The 20,721-nt window shown below is 40.0% G+C and overlaps 1 protein-coding gene across 1 annotated transcript in view; it reads left to right on the forward strand.

Moving 5' to 3' along the window:
• The window catches only part of LOC114555092 (glutamate receptor ionotropic, delta-2), a 235,516-nt gene that overhangs the window by 162,360 nt on the left and 52,435 nt on the right, over positions 1-20,721 (forward strand). The window contains exon 11 of the mRNA XM_028577198.1: positions 543-738. Within this exon, the coding sequence (XP_028432999.1) occupies positions 543-738 (196 nt within the window). The remainder of the gene's footprint in view (positions 1-542; positions 739-20,721) is intronic.

A 20,721-nucleotide genomic window follows, 5' to 3' on the forward strand; every position in this document is an offset into this window, starting at 1 on the left:
ACAGCTTCAGGGCTGCTGTTTACCAAGTTTACTTGCACTCTGATCTCCCTCAAGTTTACACCTACACCCCAAAATTGCCATCACAAGTAGTCTTTTAACTCTCTTTTGCGTCTATGTGATTAATTACTCTTTTCACCGCTTGAAAGGACATGTCTGCTTATTTCTTTACTGTCAGAATGTGCTATTGATTTATTACAATAGACTGGCTTTTTTCTTTACAATGTTGGACAGGCTGTTGTAGGATGTTATCATTCCATCATTGTAGTAGATGAGATAGCAGTGTAGTTCGGTATCTACTGTTACTGTGGATACTTGTTGCACAGAGAACATGCTGTTGAAAGCACGGCATTGTTACTACATGCACCAAATGACAACTACAATGTGACTGCAGTATCACTACAGCAGTAATACCCAGGGGATGAACTGAGCCCCATGTGTCATGTGAAACTGAGCATTCAGGCAGAGTCTGCATGGTGCTTACAGTGAATGGATGGCTGTAAACAATGTGAATACTTACTCTTTCACCACTTGTCTCTCCCTAGGTCTCTCCAGGACTTATCAAAGCAGACAGAGTTGCCTTATGGTACAGTGTTGGACTCCGCAGTATACGATCAGGTGCGCTCCAAGTCTATGAACCCCTTTGAGAGAGATCCCATGTACTCCCAGATGTGGCGGATGATTAACCGCACCGGAGGAGGAGATAATAACGTTGAGGAGTCAAAGGAAGGCATTCGCAAGGTAGGTCTTTACTTTTTTAATTACTTTTCAGTTCCAAGCAAAGCGCCGTTGACACATGTAAAATCACTGTGGTTAGTAAAACAAACATTGGAGTTGAAAAGACTCCTGTGATGTGTTTTGAATACAGGTACCTGGCAGAATGGCAGCAACATCAAAGCAAATATTCATTACTCAGTAAAGCATTTAACTTAAACTCATCATTTGCCAACTTTTTACCTTGTCATTTTTGAGAACACACTTAATTTGGTTGTATTGTGAAATAAACTTGAAGGGCAAAATAATCTTTGAGTTTGTCACATGTATGACTTATAGAACACGTCAACACGTTTTACAGTTTTAAAATAAAGACAGCAATGGGTAGAGGATCAAATTTGAATTATTACCTATCAACATTGACTGTTTACTTGACATGAAAATATTTGATAGTATATGATGGCATTTGCCCTGGTAGTATATGATGGTATTTGCCCTGGTAGTATATGATGACATTTGCCCTGGTAGTATATGATGGTATTTTGCCTGAAAACCAGGTGAGTCTTGTGGTTTGATCACACTACACAAAATTATCATGCATCCTTGCTCTCCCAGAGAGCAATTTCACTTGAGAGCATTGCTGCCCAGCATTATGCTAAATGTCCAAACCAATCATAAAACAAGGCATGTGACAAAGGCACAGCATGCGCGAGTGCTGTTGTCACTGAATAACATGGGCATCTGGTAAATAATGTTTACCAGTAAGGATGAGAGATAAAATGTCTCCTCCAATGGAATATATAACAAATAATAAATATATATAATATTTATGCTCCTTTGTGATAAAATGTGTTTTTCTTAAAATTAAAAGTTTATATTCTAATACCACCCATATATAAGGTACACTAAAATCAAAATCACTCTTCTGTTTTTTCCATACTCTTATTATTGTATAGAGTATATCAAATATGCATACTGTTTTAAACATTCAGCAAATTGAATATTCTAATAGTATACAGTATATCCTTATTGTACACAGCTCAGCCTCAGCTCAGCCTTACTCCTGTTTTGATATACAGCTCATGCTACAGGGCCATCTGTGTTGATAGGGAATAAATCTATCTAAATGATGTTAACGATACACAGATAACGCGCGCACGGTTAAATACTTAATTCCCTCAGTGATTACCCAGCATCATAAATACCTGACTGCTGCTTCTCATTTGCACACATCCCGCTTTCTGTTTGACTCGCCCTTCTCTCTCTTCCATTGAGGGGCTAACTTTATCACTCCTCCTTCTAGAATATATTAGACTTGAACTGAAGCCAGCATTTTGAAGCATTGGATGTGTTGGGAGGAGTGATTAAAGTGGCGGGTGGTTTTTTTAAATGATGGGATAAATGCAGCACATAACAGCATATAACCACACAACAATTAACACTCACTCGCACACACTGCTTGTTGGCAGACGTGTTTATTGAGCACATATAACTTAAATTACTAGTGTGTCAAGGATCATGTATATGTCTGTATTTTTATTGCTAATTAGAGCAGTGTTTGACACCAGCAACTTGACAAAACACACATAACCTCTGATGTAACTGAATTTGCATGCATATGTCTGTATTTTATAGTTTACAATTATTAATTTGTTAACAATTTTACATAAAAACATACAATTTGCAACATATATATATATATATATAATTATTTTTGTATGTAAGTATCTGTGAGTTTTAAGTACTTGCTATTTCTCAATCAATTTGAACACATTCACATTACTTTAAGTATGTGTAAAAATCCTAAAATATTGCCACTTTGAGACACAAAGTAGAAGTGTGTCGCCATATTGACCTCTTGGCATAATATTTCGACATATATATACAGAAGGATACTGTTCTCACAGTGTCATTTGTTAACATTGCTGCATAGGTTGACAAGTTCTAAACCGTCTATAATAATTTATATTTCAATAACAATAACTAAGACATGCTTTATGCCACGATATGCAAAACACCACACATAGCTTGTACATCTTGTCAACAACACCTGTATAAAGTTTTATAAAAACAGTTACAATTTATTTTAAATGTTGCTGATCATCTTTCTTTTTTTTCTTCACAAAACACCCTCATTTGACTGCTGACTCTGGGAGGAGGGACTTAGTTCCGTTAAGCATTCATTTTTATATCTCTATGGCTCTGATTTAGACTAGCTCCCATTGAACGCTCCGTTGGAAAGGGAATTTGATTGGCTACAATCGTCATGATTGACATGTTGATAGCCAATGACAGATTATTGTAACATGGCTGCGCAGAGACATGCAGTGGCAGCGCTTGCTGGACGTCGGGGGAAGTCCCGGTAAAAAACCTAAACAGAAAAAGGTGGGGGTAGTTTCATTTTGTAGCCAGCAAACTAACGAAAACAAGCATACCCAGCAACACTGTGCAGGAGAATGAGAAAATCTTCCAGATGATCAAGTTCCCCTAACAAAGTTAGCAGACAGCTAGCAAGACAGTTAACGTTGGCAGTGGACTCCACATGACAATATGTAGAACTTGCATTTGTTTTTTATAATTAGAAAAAAAAGGACTTCCGGTTGAACTATGTAGTGGAAAAGACGTGTGGTGGCTGCCTCCTGTATAATTTCGGTAATTCTTGCTTTGTGCGTCTTCTACTTTAGTCTTTTTGTGTCATAATAGTTTTTTTTTGAGTGAGTTTTTGTTTTATCTATTAAAATGAGTAAGTCAAGCCGTTCTGCCGTGAGAAATCAAGCTCAGCAGACTCTCGCCTTCGCTGCTGTGTCTGAGACTAGCAAGATGGCGACTGCTCCTTCCTCTCTAACTTTGGAGACGCTTGTCATTGAGCTTGAAAAATCCCGGCAAAGCATGGCTGCCGAGCTGACAGCCTCTCTGAACGCGGCCCTCGCCCCTATAATTAGAAAAAAAATCAACTTTTGATCGTTGTACAGTTACGGACTAGAGGAATATAAAAAAGCCAAAAGTGGACCCAGATTCAGCGTTTAGGACCAGTTCACAGGTAGGGAATCGTCATGATTTCTTGTCTCTCTTGCTCATTAGCAGAAGCAGCACTTAGATAATGAATCATGCTTTGGTGATTATGATTTCTGTAAAATAAAGTGAACGATTGAATTGCAGGGAATCGAACCGATCTAACAATGTGTAGCATGTCCATATTGACACAAGTTTGAACTTTTGCGTTTAATGCTTAATGTGAAACACATTAGTCTGTATTTATGTTACCGGTTCGCCGGGGACCTGGTGGGTTAAGCATCGGCTGCAAATTAAGGCCCTTGTTTTATCAACCTTGTACACACAAGTAAGCCTAGCACACTAGTATTAATTAAAAATAATGAGTAATATGTAATTCATTATTTTTTACGTATCCGCAGAAAGAGTGATGGCAATAGTGATAGAAACAGAGTCAGAGTGAGAAAACGACAGGATGGATGGTTCTTTAAGTAGTCACTGACACTGAATGTTCTGTGATGAGTAAGTCATATTAAAAAAGGTTGCTTTTCAATGGCAGCAGTGTGAGAGCAGGCAGCAGTGACAGAACTGGATGAAGGACTGGTCATAAGCAGGATGGGGAGAGCATCTGGTTTTCATGGATACATTCTACATTTGTACAGAGTAGCAGCGGCAGCTAGCACTGCACAGCCGCAATAAGAGATAACGCAAGAAGGAGGCAGCCCTTCCCCTCTGATTGTGTCCCTCTTGAGTTGATGTTTTTTTTTTTCTCCCCTGCATCTCTTTCACTGCACCACCGATTACTTGCAAATGTTTGCTTTACTGTCTTTCTACGTTCTGACACTACTGTGTTTCCCTAACTTTACCGCCGTCTCTATATTTTCTCTTTCTTTTTACACCTCTCGTTATATTTTCCCTTTCTGCACCTCCCTCTGTATCTCTGTCTGTCTCATCTACACTGTGTTAATGGCTACAGGGTGCACTCTAGTGGTACACTGATGCCCATCCCTCTCTCAGCTGCATTGACACAAGCTGATGTTTTCTTTCTGCTGCAGTGGCACCATCAATGACACTGTTGCCATGTTTGATTTCCAATGCAACTCAAATTGTGTTATTTAATGATTCCTAAACACAGTACTGAAAATGTAAACTTCAATTTACTTAGTCAAATACTTGTTATATCCTCATCTACATTTAAAAAAAATTGCTAAGATATAATTTTACCTTGGAGCTTGTCACATGGAAAAAAAAGAGGTCAAAAGCCTGACAAACACTTGAACGATCACATAATAAATTCCTTCAGTGGAGGCTTTCAACCTGTTATGATTTCTTCTTATACTGACAGTATATATGGAAGCCACCTGGAAAAGTATTTTATAAGCTGAAGGCTATTTGGAAGGCCATGATGCGATTAACAGACCCCATGAGTCAGTCAGACTCAGACATCTTTTGTTCTCTGTCTCAGTTTGATTTATTTGGATATGTTTGTCTTCTTCACACCAGTCCCTTTGCTATATTTGATTCGTGTTGCTGATATATTTTTCCCGTCAGTGTCATGCTCTCTCTCTCTCTCTCTCTCTCTCTCTCTCTCTCTCCTTTTCCCGATGCTGCTTTCTCTCTTCCTCTCTCACTCTTTCTCTCGGGCCTTACTCTCTTGCACAATAAACCTCTTACTCCTCTCTGTCACCGTCTTCTCCTCTGCACTATGGATTTTATTTATTTTTTCAGTTCAGTTTCGATCCCTTGCAGCAGAATAATATTATATGTCAGAATGGGTCAGTGTCTGAGCTGTTTCTGGTATCACTCACACACAAATGTGCACTAGTCTTGTGCCGATTGCCGATCTTGCATGCATTGATACGCACACAAACATGCGCAAAGCCAGTGAAGTGCTGCAGGTAGGGTGAGGCTTGTCACGGAGGAAATATATGTGTCTCCCCCATTTCAGTCAATGATCAAGGCTTTCAATAAACTAAGAGGTGTTGCACCTCAGACTTGATATCTCATTAACTTGGTTTCACATACTGTATATATCAAAGTCAAGTGTGCTGTATGTCACTGTTTGACATAATGGCGTCTTCATTTAATGCAATGTGATCTTCTCTATTTATTCTTGCATGGTCTCAAGAGGGAAGAGAAAGTCTTTTGTGTGTGTGTGATTTGGGCAAGCCTTTCAGCTGAGGAGCTCCTGACAGCTCAGCATTTGACTGTTGTGCTGACTTGTAAAAGTAATGACTAAAATTAAGTATCAATTACTTACCCTCTTCATTACTTAACCTCTGCACCCCCTAGACTGCAACTTGTAAATTACTGACACAGACCATAATGGGATGTGCTAATAATATAAGGCATCATATTTTTGTCATAACAAAAATCATAGTGATAGTGACATCTTCCTCTGCTAAAAATATTAAACAACCAGCCAGCTCTGCAGCATCCAGGACAATGTCATACTGTTTTTGTGTTTGTATAATATTAAATCAGTGATCATATGGTTAGTTTTTTTTTGTGATTGTTGTGGGCAAAAATCCTTGATTATGCGGCACGTTTTCTTAAAAAAATGCGATGGACTATGCGGGATATTTATGCAATTTTATGTGATGAAATTGCGGGAACTTGCAAAAACTGCGGTGTGATGAAAAGGAGAAAAAAAAAGTGATTCCCCCAACACTGTTCATGTCGCGTAATTACGTCCCTTCATAACGTTCCCATGGCAACAGGGGAAAATGGCTACTCTTGTGTGAAGCAACATTTTTCAACTTTCTGCTAAGATATATGACTTTTTTGCAACGAAAATGCGGGGATTATGAAATCATGCAAGCCCTGCATATTTTGGCTGGAAATCGGTAATTTATGCGGCGAAAGTGCGGCATATTTGAAAAAATTTGTCCAATTATGCATTGAATTATGCGATTGCATAATCGTGTTTTTCTGGAGAGACTGCACAGTGTGTGATTTAAGAAAGCATGCCGGCATTCCCGAAGCAAAGGATTTGTGACATGTAGGTCGGCATCTAGTGTGTTTGTGCGTGTAGTCCCGCTATGCCGTCCCTTTTACACAGACACTGATTCGCAGTTGCTACCCCCCAACCCCCCCCGCCCACATTTTGTGTCCGTACCTTATAGAACAGAATGGTGAGGTATGTACAGTATGTATGTATGTATGTATGTATGTACATGTGCGTGTATACATTTATACATACACATACACATTTATACATATACATACACACTTAATCTAAAACAACTACTAAAACCTTCACATTTGCATGCTTATGCACATACATGCTATTGTACACACACACACACACACACACACACACACACACACACACACACACACACCGACTAAGCTGATGTAAGTGTACCTGTGTGAATATATGACAGCTACTCTCTGTCAGGCCTCAAGAGTCTCTTATGACTGCTGAATGATTTTAGAGTTGAGTGGATTGCCAGTTTGAGTGATTTTCTGTCCATAGGACTTTCTGCTGCACTATGGGAAGGATCCACTTTAGAAAGTGCGTCTTTTCCCAAATGTCCTTGCACTCTATGTATTATTATTACTCCCAAGCGTCATATTGATGGGCAGCTTCTTAAAAATGAAAAACACTGTAGCCTACTGAAACATTTACTGCAATGGTAACTGAAATCAAGGCCAGAATTAAAGAAAGCAGGGTAAAGGTCCCGTACTTAAACTTAAACGTATTTGATGGGTAAATATGACCACAGTGAATTCACTGTTCTTCCAATCTTACCCTCGACTGATCAGCTTTGAACAGGACAATGAAGCCTTTGCAGAAAATGGATACATTTTAAATTTCACCCATGCATATATCTAACAGCCAATCAAGGCTAAGGAACAGAAGTTGTAAAAGAGGGCAGACTGGCGTGTTGCACACAGTGAGTGTGAAGTTCAGTGCCTCATGCATATGTAAATATTGAGATTATACTGTATGGAGGACATTCACCTCAGCAGAATCACTTTTGCATTTCGGCTGTCATTTCTAAAACTCCCCTTTTCCAAGGAAAATACCCATTTCTTGAATTTCAAATTTGTTTTGGTCTATTACCATGCTGAAATGGATCTGACCTGTTAAGCGGATAAGGTCACACCAATCAACAGATGCACACAGGGTTGTTGTATTATCACTTATATTCAGTTGATGTGCTTTAGGCACGTGCCTGTGTTACGTTTTGACTGATGACACTCGTGTCACATGGATTTAACTTTTCTGGCCACTGTTGGCATAAGTTCCATTGACACTCCTCACACATACCTGTTTTACATGTTATATAATATTATTGATGATGGAAACTGTCTTCACTTCTCTCACATATGCTTAACTCCATTCTGGAACAAGCCCATCACTTCATATCGCCCTATCACCATCTGCCCATTTAGCATAATGTCTCCAGAAATTATGATAAAATATACCATCATTTCTTACCCTCTGCTACATATATCTGTAATACTGGAAGCAAGGAGCTGTATAATGCAAGGCTATAAGCTTTCACCAATTTACCATAATGACTTTAGTGATGATGATTAAGATTAGCCTAATTCTTCAGATAGAGCTATCCACCAGATAGAGCTGATGGTAAATCAACCAAGACCTGTTTAGATCCTTCAGCTTTGGGTGAGGCCATCACGGCACTCTCGAGGACGATTGAGACAGAGCAGAAGAGAGATGAAGGGAGGAGGGAAAGATGATATGGATGGCGGATGGGTGCTCGGGGAATGGGCAGGGGGAAATTGGGAGATTTAGGAAGGTGGAAAGAGAGAGATAAGGGGGGAGCAAGGGACTAAAAAAAAAGAACTTGAGATTGAGGGAGATACTGTAGATGGGTGAGAAAGGAAAGAAGAGCAAGGAGATGGAAGGATGGATAGAGAAACAGAATTTGTGGACAGGGACCTCGATGGAGTCGTAATGTAGGAAAGGAGGATGGATGAAATGAATGAGGAAAGAGAGGAGATTAACAAGAACAAGCACAGAGACAGAGGACGTGGGTGGATTTTAACACCATGTTTTATTAATACATAAATTCTTTATTTTCCTATTGTTTTAATGGAGTGTTGGACGCATTAATCAGTAGGGCTAAAAGCCATTAAAAAAACACGCAATCAAACATTAGAGAGAGGATTTAGAGAGACAGACAGAGAGAGTCAGGATTTGTACGACTACAGTACAAATGAGGCCTCTCCTTCAGCAACAATGATGCGTGAAGTGGCCCGGGTCATATTTTCCCTCACTGTAAAACTAAATTACTTGTAGCTTATATTATTATTTTGACATAAGAGGCAGGAGAGAGAAAACATAACACACAGAAGAAGAAAAAAAGCAGGGATGAAATGTGGATGCTGGATGGATGAATGGACAGGCAGAAGGAAGGAGCAGAATGACTAATACAGAAGGTAGTGAGGGTGATAAAGGGAGGCAGATAGAAGAACAAGGAACAGTAGGAAGAGTAATAGGCATGCTGGTGAGAATGATGACAGAAGTGTAGGGAGAGAGATGAATGGTGGAGTGAGGGTCAGAAAGTAAACACAACCGAGAGAGAAAGAGTAAGCTTTGGGAAGACCGATGGTGAGCTACCACAGACCCCAACCTCTTTATCGTCCATCTTCCTCTTCTCCCTCCCTTTCTCTGTCCTCTCTTCCATTTCTCTCTTCCTTCCAGCTTTCATCTCGCCACTGTCCTTATTTTCGAATGTAAAAACCCCCACATAAAAATCATCTAGATGGGTCTTCATTAACCAGTCTACCAATGTGAAGCAAGGAGGATGGGGAAATATGTTGTTTAAGAGCACATCAATGTGCCTCACCCCAGATGTCTTATTGTGTGTGTGTGTGTGTGTGTGTGTGTGTGTGTGTGTGTGTGTGTGTGTGTGTGTGTGTGTGTGCTTGTGGCGGTGGGCTCTCAACTTAGAGAGGCCTCTCTAACACCTGTTTACCCTCAAATCACAGTCAGCAAGAGATCTGTGGACAGCAGTGCTCTCTGTGTGCGTGTGTGTGTGTGTGTGTGTGTGTGTGTGTGTGTGTGTGTGTGTGTGTGTGTGTGTGTGTGTCTATCTCACTCTTCTTTAAGGACCTCCTGCCAACCAGCTATTGGTCAGGGAGTTGTCAAGGTTACCGAGCAGGGTGGCCTAGCTGTGTCCGGGTGACAGATCTCAGTGTTTGTGATTCCTCTCCCTCTCTGTTTGAGAGACTTTGATTTTTCATGAACAATGCTTTTAAGTCTCAAGTTGCCTAAAGCTATGTGACTTGTATATCTTACAGCAGGCCCACTAACGTGCAATCCTTCCTGTGCTTCCTCTTGTCGTCTCTTTAATTCCCTGCATTCATCCCTTGCTTCTGCTAAAAGTCAGTACTGATGCTTGTGGTATTTTATGTCTGAGCCAATGCGATGACATGGTGCAGTTACACAAGGGCTGGGGCAAGACCCATTCCATTAGATTTTTTTTTTTAAATTAACGTCATATTTATGTGTTTGTCATGTATTTTATTGGATTTGAATGAAATCCCTGCAGAGGCATAAGCTGGCATGATATATATCTGTCACTGTGCCTGAACATGACTGCTGCAATATCCTCTGTAATAACCCAGCCTCTGCTAAGACCAGAAAATGCCTTTCTGGCTGCTGAGCTCTCTCATTTTTTTGTTTTCTGGTAGTGCAAATCACCCTTACACAAAAAAAGAGAAAGCCCTCCTCCTGCAGAGTCTGATAGCTCATTAGGATTCAACACAACAAGCCCAAACAGCAAACATATTTCCCTGCTGTTACAATTCTCTGCCTGTGTGATGACAGAGTTTCTGTATTGTGACTCAGATTCAAGGAGAGCAGATGGAAAGGGGAGTACAGAAGAAGGAAATGAGGCAAAATGTACTCAACATATTAAAGAAAGGAGATGGTAAGGATTAAAAGAGATATTTTTTTCACTAATTGTGGTGATTGATAAAAAATTGGCATGTTTGCTAGAGAATGTGACAAATCGGGCTGGAGTCAAGAGACGGGGTAGAGAAAGGAGGGAAGTAAGAAGAGGAGATAATAAGTGTTGTCTTTAATAACAGCAGAAAGAAATGAAAAAAGGGAAGAAGAAGGAATTAATTATATTATCTATTTCTGTCTATCTTCTACTTTTTTATCTTCCAGTATCTAATAATGAAGTCTAATTGCCTTTTTATCTGTTTCTCTCTCTTCTGCCTGCCACAACTCAAGAATCCATCTGACACCCACACAATCTTCTTACTCTAAATTCTGTTCTTTTTCACTCCCTCTTTTTTCTCTCTTTTTCACTTGCTGTCTCTCTCTGCCTCTGCTTTTCTCTCCTGTTTGTCCTGCGCTATAGCTCCTGTGTCTGTAATAATTACAGCAGCTAACAAGAAAATCAATGAAAGTCATCAGATGAAGGCAATTAATGTGCTAGTTTATTGCGTGCGTGTGTGTGTGTGTGTGTGTGTGTGTGTGTGTGTGTGTGTGTGTGTGTGTGTGTGTGTGTGTTCTAACTTGGGAGTTGAAATATTCCTACAGGGACATACTGGTATACTTGTTTATAGAAATGATTACAGAAACAGGTATGTGGCTACTCAGAAAGACAAGAGAGCAAGATGCAAGGAAAGATAAAAAAAAAAAGTATGCAGAGCTGAAATGACATTCTACCCTAATACAAAAGCAAAACGATATCGGGCCCATCATATTACCATTGCCCCCCATCAAATAGAAAATGTTTCCCTCATTGGTATACATAAAACACATGTATGTTCTATATATAAAAGAGTAACTTAATTTCAGGGTTGAACACAGTGTTTCACTGCCCTCTCTAGGTCTAAGTTTCCTCTTCGTTGGGTGTGGTCAGAAGTGTGCTCTGTTGCACCCGTCACAACAGTGATGAAACAGTGTAATGACACACCCGAGACTACACTTTTATATAACTGCAGCAAAGTGAGAAAAGTTGCTGTTAAAGCAGTTTGAATAAGTGTCCAGTGCTGTTGTTGGAGTGGAGAGTCTTGGCAATGAGTATTCAGGCATCAACCAAACACTTTTGTAAACCTTTCTAATCTATTTTCAGAACATTTTAAAGGAATAAAATGATTAATAAATAATAAAACAATTCAGAGAATAAAGGATGGTGTCTCCGGTGCACCTGTAAACCTGTGTCGGGACCTTGGCTAAACCTATTTGCCAGCCCCTGCCCCAGTGTGTGTCTAGAAGCTTTCCTTAATAATGAGTTAACCTAAAGTTGTTTAAAATAGTTATTGTATTGATTTGGAGGTGGAGATCGAAAATGACCTTATCCTTGGTTTCCAGTGCTTCTTGTTATAAAAATTCATGCTGTCAGGCAACCAAGTTTGCTTAAACCCGCAAGCAGAGTATAGAAGAGGCTAGGGCTGTGCAGAACATAATAAACTCCTCATCTTTCCAACCTGTTTCATATTCATTACTTGATCCAATGCTGAACAAAACAGGAGAACATCCAACTCCTAATTTCAACTTCTACTGTTCCTGCTTGAATTATTGTTATTGTTAATCATTCATAAACTCAAACTCAGCTTGTTTTGCCAAAGACAAAGGTCGTGCTTTAAAATTAAATTAAAAAGTCCTAGTTGAACTCTTAAACAAACTTTAAAAAAAAGATACAACTCAGTACATTAATACTATTTGTTATTGATCACACAGTGGGGCTTTGACTCCGAACTTCGTTATTCGAATATCATTCGAATATTAAAAAAAATAGTGCTATTCGAACGAATATTAGGCAGCCCTTAATATTCGAACCTGTTATGGGCATTATGTTTTGTAAATGTCTGTCGGCCGTGGCTTGGTAGCGTTGCATTCCCCCCCCCCTAATTCTCAAAGAAGGCAGGCTTGCCCAGGGCCAGGCCAGCTCAGCGGCGTCTTTCTCCCGTTGTGTGCCGCTGTCTCTCCTACCTACACCGGCCCCGCACCCTGTTCCTTCTCCTCTTCCTACCTGCCTGCACGCAGTGCTGCTGCACATGAGGAGAAAGCACAGAGGGGAAGGCGGGGCTGCTCCTCAGTCACAGAACAGAAGAGAGAGGTGACTGTTTTGGCGGCCATAGGAGAGAAATACCTCGCATGCTCGCTGGACAATACTGGCGACTTTCGCTTTTGTGAAAAAAAGTCGCTAAGGGGGTCTGAAAAGTCGCTATTTATGGCAACACTGCCCCCACACACACACCGGCTCGACGCACACAAGTATAAACATCAGACCACTTACGTAGGCTACGGTGAAAGCTCTGAACTTCCTGTCCAAAGCATAGTGTTTGTGTTTAATCCAGGGTCTGACTTTTAATTTTTTTTTAAAACTTAAGTTTGATACCAATATAGGTCTTACTGAAGGCATTTAATGGTTAAAGTAGTATTAATAAATATTCAAATATATTCAAATATTAATAAACAAACGAACTTCAAATATGATTTTTGGGCAAAAGTCAAAGCCCTATCATACAGTGGGGTTTTTGAATTTAGTTGAAAAGTGTTCAGTCTGGCAGAATAATGCTGCTCATTATGCATTCTGCATGATTCAAAAACAGTAGTTTGACTCTGTTTACTCTGACATCCCTTTCCTAATAAAAGACCTCCAATAACCAGTTTGCAGCCTTAATGACATCCGTCACACCCTTTCTCACCTTAATGAGCAAGCGAAGGAAGGTAGACGGCCATGTTTTGCTAGAAAATAAATTGCACAAACGGGCAGCACATACTTATTTCAGAGAAAATAAGCAGAAAAAAACCTAAAAGCAATCACATCACCTAAAAAACAAAGAGATATGTGTAACAAAATATCAATTTTACAAGATGGACAAAGGCATAAATTGGGATAGGCACTACTAGGTTTGGGCAATCTCAGTATTTTTTTCAAATCATCAGGCTACAACATGTAATTGGACATATAGTATTATGGATATGCGGATCAGCTTTTACTTTCATCAACAAAACTGACTACACCGGCTTGACTGTCCTGCCTCCTGCTTGGCTGACCTGCTGACATGCTTCGACGCAGTTATTTTTGCCGGCTTTTAGCAACTAATCATCCATTTTACATTAAAACGTTACACTAGTACTCAAGCACTTATAGCGATCTTGTGTTAAAGAAAAACTCAGGAGCAGCACAACTCGTTTCAAATACGTGAAGAATGTTCGGGAGACCTTGGTGACTTACATTTAATGAACACTCAATTGAGGAGACAATTAAGCAGGCAGTACAGTTTTAACTACTTTAGTTTAGCAGTTAGCGGTGGCTTCTCTCTCTCACTCTCCGGCTCTATGTTGATCTGCATGTCAAATTTAGCTATCCCTCTGCCTCCTAATGTGATAATTGTACATGTAATAACTGTAGTTTATTCCTTGTGTTGAAGGCAAAACTCCGCACCAGGGAAAACCGATTGTTAACATTATCTGCTGTATCTTAGCCCCCAGAAACGTTAATCGGCTGACCATGTAGCTCCCATCCCTTGGCAGCAGCCGGGAAGCCAAGGGAGGCTGGGTAACTGTCCGAAAGGAGCACAGCCCATCAGGTGTCAGATCCATGGAAAAGAGACGGCAAACTGGTTTGTGGTTAACGTTGGGGAACTTAAATTCACTTGTTGCTCGTGCTGATTATCGTGGCTCAGCGGGCGGACTTAACGCTATACCAGAAAATAAACAGTAGGGCGCAGATTCTAGATATTATAGTTCTAATAGTAAGTTAGTTAATATCGCTTTAATGTATGCGTAGGAAAAACCAATCGCCGATCGTTCCTTTAAACGTTGATATACGATCTGATCACCAATCGGCACCTGCCTAATGGAGACCTCAATTCCAAACCAGCTGTTGTTTTAAGTAAATAAGATTAAAGTTTGTTTTTCGCTGTGTTGGAGTCTTTCTTTTTTAAGAAAGAATACAATCTAAATACAGTCCAAGATACAAACCTATACATCATTAGTAAATGTGTAGTCCTGTAGAAGATTAAAATGCACTCAGAGATTGGCTGAGAGAAACATGGAGGGGAGCACAAAAGCGATTAGGCCTATAGAAACACAAAGAACAAAGTTGATAAACTCAGACAACATATACATCAAAGGGCCAATTGCCCCTGCTGAAAGAAAGAGAAAACAAATCAACATTTTAAGCACATTTTTCAACTGCTTGGCCTGCGTCATGTCTAGCCAGCTCTCCGACCTAAAACTAACCATTAGATAACATCCTCATTTCCAAGATAAAAAGACGATAAAAAAAGAAATGTGGAGGATGAATCACTATAACTCCCCTGCGTTTTGTTGTGAGGAAGAAGTTCAATTACAGGATTGCAGATAAATTACAGGGACAAAGTAGAATGTGGAAGGTTTAAAAAAGAAAAAAACCAAGCATGATATAAATGGTTTTGGTGGCGGGATATCTGGTTACAATTGACCCATCTTTCTTATCCTCACTTCACCCTCAACCCATTCCATTTCTCATTCTTTTCTCCCTCCCTCCCTCCTTCCTCCTTCACATCCTTTACTTTTTCCTGTCTTTACTACTCTCGTTTTTCTGTCTTTCCTCAGTTTTCTCTCTCTCTCATATCTCCTGCCCTCATTCTCTCACCATTTTCCCTCTTCTCTACCCCCGATCTTTCTGTTCCTTCCTTCTTGTTGCATGTAAAATGTTTTTTGTGTCTTTTTTCATTTCTTCACTCTCCTCTATTTTCTTTCTCCCTCTTTGTCATCTTCCCATTTTATACTCCTTCCTTTCCTTCATTCTCTTCCTTGTCCCTTTGCTCTTGGGCTTCTGGCCAGTATCAAGTTGTTTTCACATCCACCCTCCCATTTCTCTCTAACCCTGTCTCCCTCCATCTCTCTCTTTCCACAGTCCTCTCATTTTCACACAGCTTGCTAGGCAGCCATGCTCTGCGTCTTTATCTCTGTCTGTGGGAGAGGAGGCGGCCTAGTGCCAGCAACTAATGGACTTTTGGAAAACACAGACAGCCATGCATCACAGTCCGGAGAACTAAGAAGAGAGGGAGGAAGGATTTGGAGTAAAGCCGAGAGTGGTTTCAGAGAGGAAGACACACAAGGGAAAGAGTAGTAGGAAAGGAATAGTTAACCCAGAGGTTCCCTAAAGCATTACAAGAAAAAGAAAGAATGGAAGAGAAAAAGTCCCAAATCCTATGACAGCTGTAATCAATAATGAGGTCTGTAACCAATTCTCACTTGTTTAAAGATGTAAAACTTCTCATAATTTACTCATGCAACCTCATCAGCCAGCCTCAGCATAGTCATGGAAACAAGACGAAGCTCATAATCATTGTAATATTGAGTGTTGCTGTATGTGGTTGAAAAGCCAAGAGAGAGAAGAGGAGAGTGGAAGCAAGAAGCATCTCCAAGGATTGACCAAGGCAGAAGTTAGTGAATGAAAAGGAATAATCTCCCATTTTAAAGATTTTATAGATATAAGAGTTTAGTTCAAATTAAACACATTCAATGGAATGTGGGGAGAAAAGCCTGATGTGTAAATGTCCTGTGTGCAGAGGCAGCAGTTAATTTATCCAGTTATTGTATACCTTCTATTAAGGAGGGACTTTGTGGCTTTGTTTGGGCGAAGAGAGAGAGACAAAAAACAATATTCAATTGACAGCATGAATTACTAATCCAAGAGCACAGATTTGTTTTTTTGTCTCCATGACACCTCTTCGGTGTCAGTCGAACGACGAACGCTGTGCAACTAGTAACCAGTAACATAGCTCAAGTACGGTGTTCACCGTTCGACTGATTGTGACTGTTTTCCCAAGATGGCGCCTGCCTGTATAGTGAACGGTACAGTCTTTATAAACTATCTTTTTAATAAACTGTCTATACACTTAAAAGTTTTCAATGCTTCGGTTTACATGTAGAGACCCTCATTATGCTACCGTGGAAGCGTGGTGCTATTTTGAGCCTTGTTAGTGGCATAGAAATAGCGATTTCTTTTTACTTTCGCATGCCCCGACAACTAGCGTTATAAGCTAATTAGCAGTTTGCGCTAAAACTGGTCACATTCGATTAGCATGAAAACACATCCCAGAGAACGGTCAACTCGGTACCCATGTGTTATTAACCCCTAGGTTCATTTTGCGCCGGATTTGTTCTTTAAGAAGCTACTGGGACCAAGCAAGCATGCTCTTTAGAGCCTCTATGTGTGAACAAAGGGTTAGAGCTAAAAAATAATAACTATATACATGTTATCGGAATCATCATCATCTCAGTCCTACAGTTTGGTTCTATAACCTCTGTAGCACCAATTCTACCGACCAAAAACTTGAAAGTAGCTTATGAAACGATGTGAGAGATCCATGGGGGTATTACCAAATTGGTGAATATTAATAGAAACTCACTGAGAAATGAATGATTTGCAGTAAATGTGCCCTGAGAAAAAGAATCTGTCTAGAGAGCCTAAATAGAACACTTTCTTCAGCGGAAGCCCTGCTCACACTGTACTAGATCTGCACAACTTTTCTTATAAGCCTGTTAACACAAACTCTAGCCATCTAAAGAGAACACTTTTTTTAAAGTTGTGTAACTTTGATGGTCAATGCTTCTGCACTTCAAATAGCCAGTCGTGCTTTTCCTGTTGTTTTATCTTAAAAATCACACAACATAATCACATCCATTCCGTGTCAAACTGTAGAGATGTGGTCCTTTGTTTTTAAGGAATACTTTCTTTCCAACGCCACATTGAATCACTGTTTTCCATAAGGACACAAGTACCAAGCAGGGTTTCTTTATTTGAAAGGCACCTCCAGAGTGAGAAAGTGGAGAGAAGATTGTTGTAGCCTAAGGCTTAGCAGGTGGAATAATCTCTGGTGTCTGGGTCACATTTGTTATTTTATATATTTTATTTTTTGTCACCTTTATTTATTCAGGGGGGAGTTCCATGAGAGTAATGGTCTCTTTTTCATCAAATCCCTGATCACATTCTTACCTGGAAGCTGTCCAGTACAACCACTGTCTGATCTGCTGGCCACTGAGCCGCACTGGAGCAGTTGGGGGTTAAGGGCCTTGCTCAAGGGCACCTCAGTGGTGGTAATAAGGGTGACACACACTCACACACACACACACACGCACACACACAGGGACTTGCCTAGCAGAGATCATTTCCACACTGCACACGTTTGCTACTCAGTTCCAATCTCACAACAGATCCCATCAAACTGCAAGGCATGCATCCCCACGTATACCTGCAGCCTGTGAGGGCAGAAACTGTGATGTTAAGATTCAGCAAAGGTCTGACTTGAACTCTGGGGCAGGTGTCAGTGAACTATACTCTAGTTTCTGATATTTTCTTTCTGACAGACGGTTAAGTTGACTGAATGAGTAAAGACACACAAAAGATGTTCACTTTGTTTTGTTGTTTACACATGTTTACATCTGCAAGAGTGACTGGGGTTTGAGGGGGTCAATGTTAACATAACTGTTGGGGAGTAGAGAATGGTCAAGCAGCGTTACAATAGCAGATGCTTTCAAATTTAGACAAATGCATGGGACCTATGGGACTGTATGATCTGGAAGAATCATTTTAGCAAACACCAGCTGTTTCTTTATTTTGTGTGAGTGCGGCTGTGGAACCTCAAATTACTCAAATTAACAGAACTGCTGTGAATTATTGGCACGGTATGTCAGTCAGCTTGCTAACTGATAGGTTCTCCTCTCTGATGACAGATCTTCTATGTCAGGCTTATTGACATGCATTCACTTCAACCGTGTTTTCAGGTCCTACAGGTGAAGTTTTTCCTGAAATTCATATTATTCTTGGATAAAAACTGTTGAGAAAAAGTCACTCCATTTAATTACCCTCGGGAGTAGATGGAGCTACAGTGACTGATGGTGTGAGAGCACTCATGCACCTAAATCTGTTGCTGGAAAAGCATCTGAGTGTGTCAATAATCATTTTCTCTCCTTGCCTTCATAACCATTTCTTTCCCAGGGTTCCAATTAAAACCCCTCGGCATCCGACTGTATTGCTTCCATATTATCTTTTATAAACAGGCAATATGATAACTTAAAGCTTCAATAGAAATTCAGTCTCAAAAGATGCCTGTTGGTGCACTCACAGAATCCGCCTGTAGCATGTGCCAGTATTTTCCCGAACAATTCTTCCTTGGTGGTTTGCAGGGCCTTGACACTGTACTTAGACCATTTGGCACCGAAATGAATTGCTGAAACCACTGCTAATGAACTTAATTTAGGAGGGATGGCAGGCTCTTAGTATTGGGTCAAACACTGCAGCCTGCATTTGTCAGGCCTTTATATTCTCAAAACTGCTTTGGAAGCTAAAATATTAAATTGCCAGAAGACATTCAGGATCCCGTCTTGAATCTGAGCCTGCAGAGCGTTAACCACGGTACGCCAGCTTTTTTGGACTGTGATCTCTGAGGTGCTCTGTAGTGGTTTGCTGCTCTTTTGTAATGCATTTGGGATCAACGTCAGCAGTCTTTGGGCCATGGTTCATATATGTGTAAAATATGTCCTGTGCCTTCCAAATCAGGACTGAGCATTTTCCCTAAAGTGGATGATTTCATGTATCTATGCTGATCGTTCTCACAAGCAATTGTGGAATGTAACACTCGTGAGTGAAGTGGCTACCATTGTAGATGACCTGTGTTCCGCAAGGAAAGAACGGGTTCAAGTCAAGTGCAGTGACTGATAAGATGTGATGGATGAGGGCAGTTGAGAGAGCCACAAAGCAAAAGTTTTAATCAAATTGTTTTCTTTTTGCCACTTACCAATTGCCATGAAATCTGGAGAGTGACCAGAGTGCCGAAATGTGCGAGCTGCCCAATAAGGTTCCTCCACAGGGTGTCTAGTCTCATTGGCCTTGACAAGCTGAGGAGCTCAGTAATCTGGGACAATGTTGAAGTCAGTCGCTGCTCCTCCACATTGGGAAGGGCAAGGTGGCAGATACGGTTCACGAATTAGTGTATCCACTGAGCTTGACTGAATGGATGGAGACAAGGGACAAAGCAATTGAGGTAGGACCTGTTCATTGAGAGGTGGATGGAAGACAAACTGTCTGGGACTGTCCTCTGTCTGAGTGACTTCAAGGATCATACCATGGCTGTACAAAGTATATTTTGTAACTTAATCACTAGTTAATTATATTACACCCATCTTAAATGTCATTGTTAATTGCATACAAAATGTATTATTTTAATAACAATTTGTATTTTTCTTATTTATTCTAATTATTTCATTTGTATTGTTGAAAAGAGCAAACATGTATATTTTGAAAATATATATTTATTTATTTTGGTAATATTAAGTTACTTTAAAAAAGTATTGGACTTTTTTTTGTGTTTTTTTATGCTCATAGCTTTGTAAGCTCAAGTTGAGAAATACACATTTCAAATTTTAGTATTTTGTGCGTTTTCCTTGATAATCAAGCAAGTAGAGTCATGATATCATTATATTGCAATTTCAAAATTGAAAATCGCTACACAACTTTTTCTCCAAATCGTGCAGCCTTAGTACCTCGGTTACTCTTTTCCACAAATATAATAATATATATACAATATAGAGAGAAAGCTCAAAAAGCACACTTATATAGTCACAAATGAACTGGCCCCACAGTGAGAGGGGTGATGGAAAGCTCTCCAGACCACTTTCATTTCTGTATTTTTTTACCTGAAAGCAGTCGTGTGCATTACATGCAAATAGCAATCACTACAGGAGGACCGAGTATGAGGCCTTGTGTTTTATGTTTTGAAGGTTTACTTTATACAGTAAAAATGCAGAATTTCCTTAGGAGAATGAGCGTATTGATATGCTTATGATTCTGTGATGAAGCCTTATAGAGACTTGCACATTCACCATCCTAGTCTCTATCTCGTCTGCAAGTCTTAGTCTCAGTACTTTGTAATTCTTTTTCACATTTACCTTGCTCTCCCATCTGTCTCGTTCTGTCGCCATCTGCGTTTGTCATGGACAGATTTCCCGTTCTTTCTTCTGTCTTTCAATCTGCTTTCCTGTACATCATTATGCATTTAGTTTCTCATAATTCTGCTTTGAAA

The sequence above is a fragment of the Perca flavescens genome, chromosome 5, assembly GCF_004354835.1.
Source record: "Perca flavescens isolate YP-PL-M2 chromosome 5, PFLA_1.0, whole genome shotgun sequence".
NCBI classification, from domain to species: Eukaryota; Metazoa; Chordata; class Actinopteri; order Perciformes; family Percidae; genus Perca; species Perca flavescens.